The sequence below is a fragment of the Lethenteron reissneri genome, chromosome 33 (assembly GCF_015708825.2).
Source record: "Lethenteron reissneri isolate LAM-NWPU_2019-01 chromosome 33, ASM1570882v1, whole genome shotgun sequence".
NCBI lineage: Eukaryota > Metazoa > Chordata > Hyperoartia > Petromyzontiformes > Petromyzontidae > Lethenteron > Lethenteron reissneri.
In genome coordinates, this window is record NC_083811.1 from 2460860 (window position 1) to 2474140 (window position 13281).

The window sequence follows — 13281 nt, forward strand, 5'->3', positions numbered from 1 at the left end:
CACAATGTGTAGAAAGCAAGGCGGCTCAAGCACCGATGAATACAATGGCGAGGTGTCAAAATATCTGCTTAAATTCAAGTCCTGACCAACGGAAGCTCATTGACATCAAAGCCAATGAATCTCTCTCATCTCTACCTTGTCTGCCTCTCTCTTCTCTCATCTCACTGCGTCCGCATTGTTGTCGACGAGTCTGTGAACTCACGACGTCTTTATCTGTTGTCTGCATCTCTTCTGTAATCTCGCTTCGATTCTACGTCTATTGAAAGGAAAGGCCTCCAAAAATGTTTTTATTTTATGATTTGCAATTTCCCACTGCGTGGCCCCGGCACTACCGCCGCCACCCCCACCACCACCGCACGCACACCATTACCAAACACATCATTACAGCCGCACACACCTTGTATAAAAACGCAATAATCATCACCGTACACTTGGAGTAGAGCAGCAAACGGGTTTCAACCGCTCGTGAAAACCGGGTCGGCTGGTTTAAAACGATGTTTTTCTCTCCTTCCCTTTAAAAATAAAAGAAAAGCGCAGGGGGCGAGATTTCAAAGGCGCCGGTGTGTTGCTGCATCGCGTCGTGTTTCTACCCTCGGGGGCTGTGTGGGCGTTCGAGCACAAAATCAGCCGCCGGGCAGTGGTCAATGTCCCCTCAATCAGAGCCGGCTTCCCGATCCGTGGGTGCGCGAGCACGCGCACGTGCGCATGTGCGCGCTCACTCGCCGCCAAGTGACAAACGCTCGCCCACCTTTTTACGTTGTCACGGAAAGAGAACGCTTCGGCTGAGGTGGCGGTTACGGACGTCACCGTTCGTGACTTCTGGCGTGTAGTGGTGTAGCCGTGCAGCGCGCGGTGGGAGGGGGGGGGGGGCTCTGAGATGGGTCACAGCGAATTCGCACGATAGCAGAGACTGAAATAAATAAAAATGATCAAAGTCAGGAAAGCCGACCTTGGTAGCTCTACTTGTGTGACCATAATGGCTGGTGCACGTCCTCTGGCGCGTAGGTTTTTGCCAAGTAGGGCTACTCACCTTGTGTGCTTGTGTCACGTGTGGTCGTGTCATCTCCGGTTAGTTCACTGTGGGTTAGTACCTGTGTGGTCGTGTTGCGTGGCGGCGCCGTTTGAACGCATCTTTAGTTGTGCCGCGTGTGTTTGTGCCACGTGTGTTTGTGCCCAGTGGTTGTGCTATGTGTAGAATTGACTTGTGTGGCTGTGCCATGTGTAGTTCCACCACGTTGAGTTGTGCCACATGCGGTTGCTCTGCGCGGTCGCGCCTTGCTCCACGCATAGTTTGTGATTGCTGCTGCTGCTGCTGCTCGTTCCGCAGGCACCGACTCGGCATCCGAGAGCTGCAACGTCAACAACGGCGGCTGCGCCCACAAGTGCCAACAGGCGCGCGGGGCGGTGCAGTGCTCGTGCCACACGGGCCACCGGCTCGCCGACAACGGCAAGGACTGCCACGGTGGGTGCCGCTCCACGGCAGCGACACTGGCGCCAACGCGCTGGGGCGGCGGCGGGAGCGGAAGGGTCAAGGGTCGGCCGTAACCGGACGCCCGCTGTCGCTTTTCTTCAGAGCCGTATTCACAGCCCGCGCTGTCGATCGTTTTACCGGTAGCGGCGGGCAGGCGGGCATTCGTGTGCGGTGTGCCGCGTGCTGTTAGGAGGGAGACTCTCGCGCAGAGGGGCAGCGGAAATATTTTTGGCGTGAAACCGGTGGCGCAGCGGCGGTTGGCGTCGGCCCTGGTGAACGGAATGAAATGTGAGCCCCCCCCACTGTTCAGTTCCTCCCCCCACCCACCCCCATTCCCCTCTTCGTGGTCCAGCACCTGTGCATACGTGGGCCCTGGTGGAATTGCACCACCGCCTGCAGCTAGCCCACCGGGTGACAGGGGAAGGGAGGGGGTATCGAAGCGCACAGCACATGGCTGTGAAACGCAGCCCGTTGGCTATCCACGGTTGGACGACGACCTCCCCACGCCATGTCGGTCCTTCGGAGTTTTTCGATGTATTCATCGTTAGCACAAGGAGATAATTTTATCGATGAATCGTTTTAGATCCTATTCTTTGGGTCTTTCGGTAAAGTCACGTTGATAGGTTCAAAGAAAATAACAAAAAATAACAAAAAACTACGACGTTTCCATCGCAACACAAGCGTTGTGTTGCGATCGACGTTTTAGAACCGCTTGTAACGCGCGCACCGCCTACCCACCCCTGCCTCTGTAATTTCCAAATTTATATTTACTTCTTGTCGATGGCCGATGCGGACACTTGATGCACAAGCGGGAAATTAAAACCTCTCCCGTGTGCGGCGGCTGTGGTCACCACCCAGAATAGAGTGGCGGGAATGTAGTCACAAACACGACGGAGGGCGGAGGCATCAGCACAACCGCGATGACGCAACCGCGCGGGCTCATTATCCGCCACAGTGTAAAACTACAGCTGTCGCTCTACAGCAGCACTTTCGCCGATAAGACATCATCAGTGTGAGGGGCCACCACACCATTTGAAAGCATTGGGGCTTTGACAGCAGCAGGATGTTGATGATGATGGGGGGGGTGTTTTCACTCGTTGTGTATTGTCGGGGGCCGCACTAAAGGCCACCAGGAACAGCCAGGGGCCCGCGGGCCTTGCAGTGAAGAACACCGCCCGGCAGCGTCATCAGCCGTACAGACTAGAAGAAGACTTCTTGTCCGAGTCTTTTTTCCAAAAACCTTTTTAACTTTATTACAACTGTGCTATTGCCTTCACTCGTGATACACCCCTTTGCCCCCCCCCCCTTGCCCCCCCCCCCCGCCCCCCACAACTCCACCCCACCCCCCTTACCGTCACCTCTCCCCTGCCCGCCCGCCCCCCCCACCCGTTCCTCCGTCCCCCCCTCCCCGGCGGCAGATGTGGACGAGTGTGCGGAGGATGGGTACTGCAGCCAGGGCTGCACCAACACGGCAGGAGGGTTCGAGTGCTGGTGCGAGCAGGGCTACGAGCTGCGGCCCGACAAGAAGGGCTGCAAGGCGCTCGGTCAGTGACGCTCATCACCGTCGGGGGGGGGCGGGGGTGCAGGGGGGCAATGGCCGACGATCGTTCTGCGGCGGCGGCAATATTTGCCCAAGATCTGCACTCCTCGATGTGTTTTCAGCCAATTATTGAGCGTTTATGATAACACCCACCGTTGACTCTTCCCCACAATGCGGTGCCATTTTTATTCACCCCAGAGGGGATGATGGGCTGAGTCAACCCCCATCTAGGATATGAACTCGCGACCTTCAGATCGCGAGCCGCTCGCTCTGCAGGTGAGACCATCTGGCCGCCTGGCCAGAGTCATTATTGGAGGTGGATCCTCTTAGTTGGGGGCCCTTCCCCTGGCGACAGTGGCATGAGCAGGCAATTGCAGGGCTGCGCCTTAATCTATTTATATTCACCATCCCGGTGCTCCCCTCCCCCCCCCCCCCCCCCCACCACCGTCTTCACCGCGCCGTCGACGCTCAGGCCCCGAGCCGGTGCTGCTGTTCGCCAACCGGATCGACATCCGGCAGGTGCTGCCGCACCGCTCTGAGTACACGCTGCTGCTCAACAACCTGGAGAACGCCATCGCCCTGGACTTCCACCACGCGCGCGAGCTCGTCTTCTGGTCGGACGTGACGCTCGACCGCATCACGCGCGCCTACCTCAACGGCAGCAGCGTCACCGAGGTGGTGTCCACGGGGCTCGAGAGCCCAGGTAACGCGCCCGCTTGCGCCCGCTTGCGCCCGCTTGCTGTCCCGTGCCCCCCTTCCCTCTCTCTCTCTCGTGAGGAGCGATATTAACGACGCTGTCGACGGCGGTGACGGTGCACTTGCGTGCACGTGGCACAATGCAGGAAGTCTGGGCGTGCACTAGACCCATGACATGCGGCACGGTTGCGAGATGCTAACTACCTCGCCTGGTATACAGGAGGTTTGGGGTTCGATTCCGACCACGATGCCTGCTGTCTGTTTGGAGTTTGCGTGTTCTCCCCGTGGCCGCGTGGATTTCCCCCGGTTTTTCACTCCACATTTAGAATCCAGGTGCGTTTAGAGTATTCGGCTGATATGAATGTCCACATGATGGTAAGCCACTTCGTTGAGCTATCACTTGCGATATCCCGATAGCCAGGGCGCTTAAAAAAAAAAGAGCTACATAGCTCAGTGGCCCTTACCTGGTACAAATAAAAAAGTAGTTTTGTTTGAGTTGAGCTGTACTGGACCGACTCGGACGTCGCGCCACGTACGTAACGTACGCAACGGCGTTAACGGCGTACGTGGCGCGCTGGCGCGTGCGGCACGACGCAGGCGGTCTGGGCGTGGACTGGATCCACGACAAGCTCTACTGGACCGACTCGGGGACGTCGCGCATCGAGGTGGCCAACCTGGACGGCTCGCACCGCAAGGTGCTGCTCTGGAGGAACCTGGAGAAGCCGCGCGCCATCGCGCTGCACCCGCTGGAAGGGTGCGTGCCCCCCCCCTTCCCCCCCCTCCGCCCCCCCCTGCCCCCCCCCTGCCCCCCCCGCCCCCACCTCCGCTTTTGTCGCCGCTGTGGCGATGTTAACCTACCGCACCAGCTACTCAGTCGAAGTAGCGGGAGGCTCCGGGATGGGTTCGGATAATCGTCGATCGTGTTGACCGTGAGCGGGGTTCGTCGTGCAGTACAATGCACTACCGCTCCCACGACACTGCCACTACAATACCTGTTAGAAAGACAAAGATTCCCCATGTGGCCTCACCAGACTGTTGGGGCAAGTGATGTTAGCGAGCACCTGTGAAGGCCGGCACGGCACACGGAGGGGTGGGTGACCAGCAAAATACCCGGCTGCCTTTGTCTCCCCAGTGGCGATGTTTACACACTGCACCAGGTACTCATTCGAGGCTGAGTCGACCTAGGGTGTTGCTCGTAAGCAGGAATCGAACTCGGGTCGCCGTGGTTCGTAGTGCAGCGCGCTAACCGCTACGCTACCGCTTCCCACGAGGGTGATCAACAACAACCGCCATTCGCTACTACGGCGCTCGTGCCAGGCTATGTGCACGTTGAGGCCACGTGAAGTGTCGAACGCCCGCTGGCAGGAGGTCACGGGGCAGACCCAGGTGCCACAGGTCGACTGACTGAGATAACTGTCCGATGCTATGGCCAACACGCAGACACGCACATACACTGCCAGTACACAGAGCAGCAGTCCACACACACTCCTCTAACCCCATACATCTCCGTCTTGGCCCCCACCTCTGCACAGCACGCTCTACTGGACTGACTGGGGTAGCACCCCGCGCATCGAGTACGCGAGCATGGACGGCTCGCACCGGCGCGTCATCGCCAACACCTCGCTCTTCTGGCCCAACGGCCTCACCATCGACTACGCCGGGCGACGTATCTACTGGGTCGACGCCAAGCACCACGTGATCGAGCGCGCCGACCTCGACTGGGCGCAACCGCAAGGCCGTCATCAGCCAAGGTGGGCGGGCGGCATGGTCCGGCTGGGACGGCCAGGGAGGGAGGGAGGGCAGGTTGCCACCACGAGCGGATTTCCACCATGGGTGGATTCACTCCAGATTGTTCGGAAAACACGCTACAGCGGCGATTCTCACTTATATATTTACGTATGTTGAACTTCGTTCGAAACGTACGTAGCCGACCGTGCTAACCGGAGGTGCGGGAGAAGGACAACAAACTAAACACAAAAAATAGTTTTAAAGAAATCAGTTTTCAATCTAGATTTAAAAGTGCATAGCTGCAATGGCTTTTAATATCGGAAGAAAGCAGAACTGGTTCACCATGCGGGGTGCTAACCCACTGCGCCACTGCTCCCCACAACTTCACATCAGAATCAGAATCTTTATTTAGACTGGAGGAATCCCATGAGCGATGGAGCTCATTATCACCGGTGTCCTTTCCGCGAGAATGTAACAGCCGAATGTCAAGGTAATGGCCTGCAATCGCTTTGACAGATCGTGTTGATTATGAATTAGCATTTTACACAAGCGTACTTTCTCGAACGGGCTCACGCGACGCCCGGACAGGCCTGCCGCACCCGTTCGCCATCACAGTGTTCGAGGACAGCCTCTACTGGACCGACTGGCACACGAAGAGCATCAACAGCGCCAACAAGTTCACGGGCAAGAACCAGGAGATCGTGCGCAACAAGCTGCACTTCCCCATGGACATCCACACGCTGCACCCCCAGCGCCAGCCGGCCGGTACGGAGCAAACGCCGCCCCCACCGCCCCCCCTCCCAACTGTCCCCATACCCACCCAGCTGCCCCCCCACCCACCCAACTGCCCCGCCCCCCACCCACCCAACTGCCCCCCCCACCTAGCTGCCTCCCCACCCACCCAACTGCCCCCCACCCACCCAACTGCCCCCCCACCCACCCAGCTGCCCCCCCCACCCACTCAATTGACCCCCCCACCCACCCAACTGCCTGCCCACCATCTCACGGTGGCTTGATGTTAACTACCACGCCTGGTATGCAGGAGGTCGTGGGTTCAATCTCGACCCTGATGCCTGCTGTAGATTTGGACTTTGCGTGTCGCTCTTCCCGTGGCCGCGTGGATTTTCCTGCGGGTCCTCCAGTTTTTCCCTCCACATTTAGAATCAACCCTGCGTTCAGTGTATTTGGCTGCTATAAATTTCCACATGGTGAACAGCTACTTCGTTGAACTATCATTTGTGATAGCCAGGTCGCTTCTGAAAAAGAGCTGTGGAGCTCAGTGAGCCTAACCTGGTACAATAAAAATAGTTTTAGTTTAAATTAACTGCACTGTGGCCCGTGAGCCGAACAGGCCTAGGTGCCGGGTTACATAGATTTTTTTTTCATGTTTATTTCGTATGTATAAATAGACAGGGGCTTGCATCGGGTACAGCTGAAGGTTAGGTTATCACACTGAACCGACGGCTCAGCATCAACGAGCGATTTGGATGGGAGTGACCGGCGACGTTTGTGAAGCGATGAAATTGCGGCGGTGTGGGGCATCGACAGAAAGGGGGCGGGGCGGGGGGAGTTTGGACAGGAGCTCCCAAACCTACTCCCCTGCACCAGGGCCCGTCCTGGACGGGGATGAACTGGGGAAAGAGGAGGAAAGGGTCTTCTCACGGATGCATTTCGGCTTCTGCGGTGGTTAGCGTCCTGGTTGCTTGTTGCGCACCTCAAAGTGCGCCTGGCCTGGCACGAGCGCTGCGGTGACGTTACCGACAATGGCGATTGTTGTTGTTGTTGCGTTTGCGCGTGACATCATAAATTTGGACGTGACGACGTTAACACAATAGGAATATAACTGTGGATGGGGGAGGAGCAGAAAGAGGTGTTCGTTTCAATGCAACAATCGCGATTGTCTGCTGTGCGAGGGAGACCCCACGCTGGCGTTCACACGTGCGTCGTCACCGCGCTGCGTGCGTGTAGCGGTGAGCGCGCTGCGCTACGAACCCGGCGGCCCGGGTTCGATTCCGTCTCATGGTCAACGCCAGTGATAGCGATCATATCAATGGATCCCGGACTCCACCTATGTCGACTCGACCACAAATCAGTACCTGGTGTGGTGTATAAACATTACAGCTCGGGTGACAAAGGCGGCCGGGTGGGGTGCTGGCCACCCACCTCCTCGCATGCCTTTTCGGCCTACTCGCTAACAGCACTTGCCCCAGCAGTCTATTAAGGCTCTATGGGGGGGGGTCTTTGTCGTTTTTGTCTTGTGCAGGAAAGAACCGCTGTGGCCGGAACAACGGCGGCTGCAGTCACCTCTGCCTGCCCAACTCCGAGGGCTTCACCTGCGACTGCCCCACCGGCTACCGCAAGGCCGACTCGCACACCTGCTCCGAGCGTAAGCCGCAAGCGGTGGACTTGTATCCACCGGGCCTAACCCCCACCCCCCTCTCGCCCTCCGCCCCCCTGCTCGCGATTCGATGAATCGTCATGATTCTGGGTCACTATTCCATAATTGATTCTTATCCTTTTTTTTTCCGCGTCGTGGCAATGGTCAAAGGGGTCCCTACAGGGGGGTCGTGTGAACCCGTCACAACAGGTGACGTGTCGCCGTCGTCACCATTAGCCACGATCTATCCACTGCTGGATGAAGGAATTCCCCTAAGCAGTCGCCATCTCTCGTGGTTGCACGATGCACCGACCCCCGTCCAGATCCAGCACTCAAGTTGACTTCGTCGTTCCATCTCTCGTCGGCGGGCGCGCTCTTAGGCTCGTTCTCTCCTTTTAGCCGCTACTCCGTTGTTAGTCTCGACCGTCAGCCATCGTCCCTTCGGGGCAGGACGCGCCCAGCCCCAGGGCCGCTTACTTCTCTTAACAGTCGGGACGATGTCTGCATGCTGTGAGAATTAGCAGACAGGATTCTAACCACCCGCGTACGCTTTCTGAACATGAGTGAGAATTGTGAGAACTTAAATTGTCATTTTCATGAGCATGAACAAAATATTGACATTGCAATCATTTTTTGTTTGAATGTGTAAAGTTAAGGATAGTGTTATAATGCAAATCGTTAAATATATACCGAATACATGTATGTTTTTCTGTACGTTTTTAAATTCTGTAATTGCTAAATGCGCAGCCCTGCAAGTGCCTGCGCACGCCACTGCTGTCCCCACCACAGCAGAGCCTTCCACGGTGGCCAAATATTTGTTTGTTTCACTTATTGTATTTTAATGTTTTATATATATCTGAAGCATAAAAATGTTAACATTCAACTCAGAAGTATTTGTGATTTGCCGTCCGTCTGTACTCGACGATCCTTAGTGACTGGTGCCCCCCTCCCCTCCACCCCCCCCGTGCCACCCCCTCCCCCTCCCTCCCTGCGATCAGGGCTTGACAAGTTCCTGCTTTTTGCCCGAAGGACGGACATCCGCCGGATCAGCTTCGACACGGACGAGCGCTCCGACGACGTGGTGCCGCTGGCCGACGTGCGCAGCGCCGTGGCGCTCGACTGGCACGATCGCTCCGAGCACATCTACTGGACCGACGTCATCACCGACACCATCAGCCGTGCCAAGTGGGACGGCTCCGCGCAGGAGGTGCTCGCCCCCCACCCCCCCTCTACCCCACCACCCCCCACAATCCGTGGCTAGTGTCCTTCGATCAGCTGAAAGGAGAGATACTCGTTGAGCGGTGCTGACTATGCTGTACGTACGTATGTATGTTGTATGTATGTTGAACTTCTTTTGCACCGTACGTAGCCAAACGTGCTAACCGGAGGTGCGGAGAATGACAACAAACTAAACACAGGAAGCAGTTTGAAGAAATGAGTTTGTCAATCTCGATGATGATTTAAAAGTGCATAGCTCCAGTGGCTTCCTTATATCGAAAAGAAGAGCGTTCCAGACGGCCAGCGCTGTGGAGGCAGCAAGGGTTGGTGGGTCACACAGATATCGCGAAACCTTCCAGTGGGCGTCGAGGAGGTACCATTCCCCGGCTTGTCAGGAGATGGCTGTACAGCGAGTGGACTCATCACCATCTGTATGGGATACAGCGTTGCCTCCTCGCACGCGTGGTTTTTCTCTGGGTGCTCCGTTTTCCCTCCACTTGTGCAAAGTCGTTAATTGAAGGAAAACGCCTTAACGTGTAGAGGACTGCAGAGCTGTGTCACCACCTGTGGTTCCTCGCGCTTCTGCGTCGTTCCTTGGTGTGATCGAGCGAAATCCCGCTGACGCTACAAGTCGAAAATTACGATTATATTGCACCCAAAATAAACCAGCGAGACATGGTGTGGTCAAAGAATCAACCAGTTGGAGTAGAGGGTAGGCCATGATTGAATCGCCCTGTCAAGCGGGACAGTTCTGTGCTGGAGGCACTGACCGAGGTTACTCAGCCAGTCCGCGAGTCAACCAAGTGTGGGACAGATCGCCCCTGAAGTCCTGGGGACGAATGTGGGAGTAGATGAATCAATCGAGCGGGATGGATCTGAACAAGGGGGGCGGCCGCGGAGAAAAACGGCTCCGCTCAGCCCCGGTAACCGCCGCACAGCCCCGGTAACCGCCGCTCAGCCCCGGTAACCGCCGCACAGCCCCGGTAACTGCCGCGTGCGCCCCTTGCCCGCAGGTCGTGGTGGACAGCAGCCTGGAGAGCCCGGCGGGGCTGGCCATCGACTGGGTCACGGAGAAGCTCTACTGGACGGATGCAGGTGGGGAATGGGGGGGGCTGGGGGCGGGAGGGGGGGGCGTGACGGCGTGACGGTGATCGTGGCCAACCCGCAGCCTAAGCGGCCGCAAAGTTCCCCGCGCGCGTTCTCACGGCGACCGCCGGGGCTCCGGTCGGGATGTGGGCGAGCGGTTTGGTGAAGCCCCCGCCGACCTCGGAGTTCAGGGGAACTCCGCGTGCGCCGAGTCGTGGGGTGCTGTAAGACAGCAGGTGCAGTTGATTTGCAGCGAGAGAGAGAGGACGGTTCGTTTATGAGAGAGGCGGATGCTATGGTTACTGGGAGGGTAGTGCTTGTTGTTGCATCCCGACGTTGTTTAATAAAAACTTAAATTGTTTAATATTGACTCACATACCGTGATTTGCTTGCTTACCGTGGCGAGACCACATCCTGAGCATAATCGCCTTAAACCGTTTCATCAGTAAGGTTCTGAGAATTAAAAAAAAAATAGACAAAAGTGTGCATTTTAAATGTAACAAATGCGCGGGACCGACTGCGACACGCATCGGAAACGACAGAGGGACGGAGCTAAAGTTATAAACACGCCTTGGGCCTCGGCGGGAAAGCGTTGTCCTCGGAGCGGGCGGGGGAACTCGCTGGCACCACCGTTCGCAGATGTCGACTGGACACCTGTGAAAAACAACTTCATAGCTCATCGGATTCCTCCAGCATGAATCAATATTCCGATTCCGTGTGGGGGGGGGGGTGGCGCAGGCACGGACCGCATCGAGGTGTCGGCGCTGGACGGGGGCACGCGCACCGTGCTCGTGTGGGAGCGGCTCGACCGCCCCCGCGACATCGTCGTGGAGCCCGTCTCTGGGTGAGAACACACACACACATACACACGCACACACACACACGCACACACACATACACACACACAGACACACACACAGACACACACACACACCCACACATCCACACACCCACACACACACACCCACACACACACACACCCACACACACACACCCACCCACACACACACCAACGCACCCACCCACCCACACACACACCCACACACACACACCCATGCACCCACCCACACACACACCCACGCACCCACCCACCCGCACACCCACCCACCCGCACACCCACCCACCCACACACCCACCCGCACACCCACCCACACACCCACCCACACACACACCCACCCACACACACACCCACCCACACCCACGCACCCACCCACCCGCACACCCACCCACCCGCACACCCACCCACCCGCACACCCACCCACCCGCACACCCACCCACGCACCCATCCATGCACCCACCCACACACCCATCCAAACACCCACCCATCCCAAACACCAACACCCACGCACCCACCGACCAACCCAACCAACCAGCCCACCCACCCACTGATTGTCTCATCCATCCATCATTGGTGATAAAATTGAAGTTTTCAGTGGCTTGGTGCGTTTAGAGATGACGCGTCACCCTCCAGAGTGATGTGGGAAATTTTCAGTTTAACCACCCAGACATTTGAAACACACTGATGGTTGGGTGGCTAAGTGGCCAATTGGCTTTAGGTGAATTACTAATTGGGCCAGTGATTGTGTTACTATGTAGCTGAAGTGACTTGGTGGCTGAATGGCTGAGAAAACTATGTTTTGAAAGATGAATTGGCTAAGTGACAATGTCACTGAGTGCCTGAATGACTAAGTGACTTAGTGACAGAATAACTCGCCCCACCCCACCGCCCCCCGCCCCCCCACCCCCCACTCGTGTCCTGGCAGCTACATGTACTGGACCGACTGGGGCGCAAGCCCCAAGATCGAGCGGGCCGGCATGGACGGCTCGGAGCGAGCCGCCATCATCAGCGCCAACCTGACGTGGCCCAACGGATTGGCCATCGACTACGACACCGGCCGCCTCTACTGGGCCGACGCGGGCATCAAGACCATCGAGTACTCGAAGCTGGACGGCACTGGGCGGCAGGTGGACATGGGGTTCGGTTCGGGGGGGTGTGCCCGCGTCTCTCTCGTTTGTTTTACAACGCTAACGCGTCAGAGGGGAACGCCGCGCAATTCTTCGTCTGGCCGCCCCCATTAAAGAGTCCCATGTGCCGGGGTGGCCACGTGGGTCAGGGGTCACGGGTCAGGGGTCATGGCACCTAGCTGGCACAGATGAGCACGTGGGTTTAAATCTGATAAGTGAGTTTCAGCTGTTCGTGATTAAACCATCTTCTCAAGTGTCATTCCGCCCCGCCCCCCCCAGTGTGAGCATGAAGGACTGTGTTTTTGTTCAGGGGTAGCATAAATAATTCAAGTCGTTTGAATCAAATGTGCCCTCTGTTTCTCTGAATCAATTGGAATGACCGTTGTTCAAGGGGGTTTGTTTCTCTGTAGCGCCCTCCACTGGCGTCGTGCTCTGTGACGCACGTGCTGCTTTGGAGCAGTGTTATCGTGTGTACGCATGTTGAACTTCTTTCGTACCCTACGTAGCCAGCAGTGCTAATCAGACACAAAAAGCAGTTCTAAAGAAGTGAGTTTTCAATCGAGATGATTTAAAAGTGCACAGCCCCAGTGGCTTCCTTATGTTGTAAGAGGACCGGAGGACACCGAGAAAAATCCACGCGACCACGGGAAGAACGAGCAAACTCCAAACATGCAGCAGGCGTCCGGTCGGGATCGAATCCACGACCTCCTGTATACCAGGCAAGGTAGCTAACATCTCGCCACCGTTATGAGACGTTAACTAATGCGCCCCCCGCCCACAGGTGCTGATTGACACTCAGCTGCCTCACCCCTTCGGCCTCACCGTGTGGGAGGGCCGCGTGTTCTGGACGGACTGGCAGGCCAAGAGCCTGCAGAGCGCCAGCAAGACCACGGGCCTGGGCCGCGTGACGCTGCGCGAGAACCTGGAGAACCTCATGGACGTGCACATGTTCCACCGGCAGCGGCCAACCGGTGGGCGACGTCGGACCAGCGCGCTTCGCTCGTCACGCTCGCTCCTGATCTTACCGACTCGCTCGTTTCCCTCCCGCTAAAAGCACGCTCGCTCACGTGCTCGTCTGCTCGCTCGTCAACTCGCCCACTCGCGCGCTCAGCCGCTCGCTCGCTCGTTCGCTCTCTCACGGAGCAACTCGTTCAATGACTCGCTCATGAAGTCTCCTCACTCACTCAATCGGTCGCTCGC

At 57.2% G+C, this 13281-nt stretch overlaps 1 protein-coding gene across 1 annotated transcript in view; it reads left to right on the plus strand.

Moving 5' to 3' along the window:
- LOC133350197 (low-density lipoprotein receptor-related protein 4-like) overlaps positions 1–13281 on the plus strand; it is a 132264-nt gene that overhangs the window by 99005 nt on the left and 19978 nt on the right. The window contains 13 exon segments of the mRNA XM_061564298.1: positions 1328–1462; positions 2890–3015; positions 3484–3714; positions 4305–4461; positions 5240–5426; positions 5428–5458; positions 6024–6200; positions 7699–7821; positions 8811–9019; positions 10044–10125; positions 10855–10960; positions 11880–12081; positions 12863–13052. Of these exon segments, the coding sequence (XP_061420282.1) occupies positions 1328–1462; positions 2890–3015; positions 3484–3714; positions 4305–4461; positions 5240–5426; positions 5428–5458; positions 6024–6200; positions 7699–7821; positions 8811–9019; positions 10044–10125; positions 10855–10960; positions 11880–12081; positions 12863–13052 (1956 nt within the window).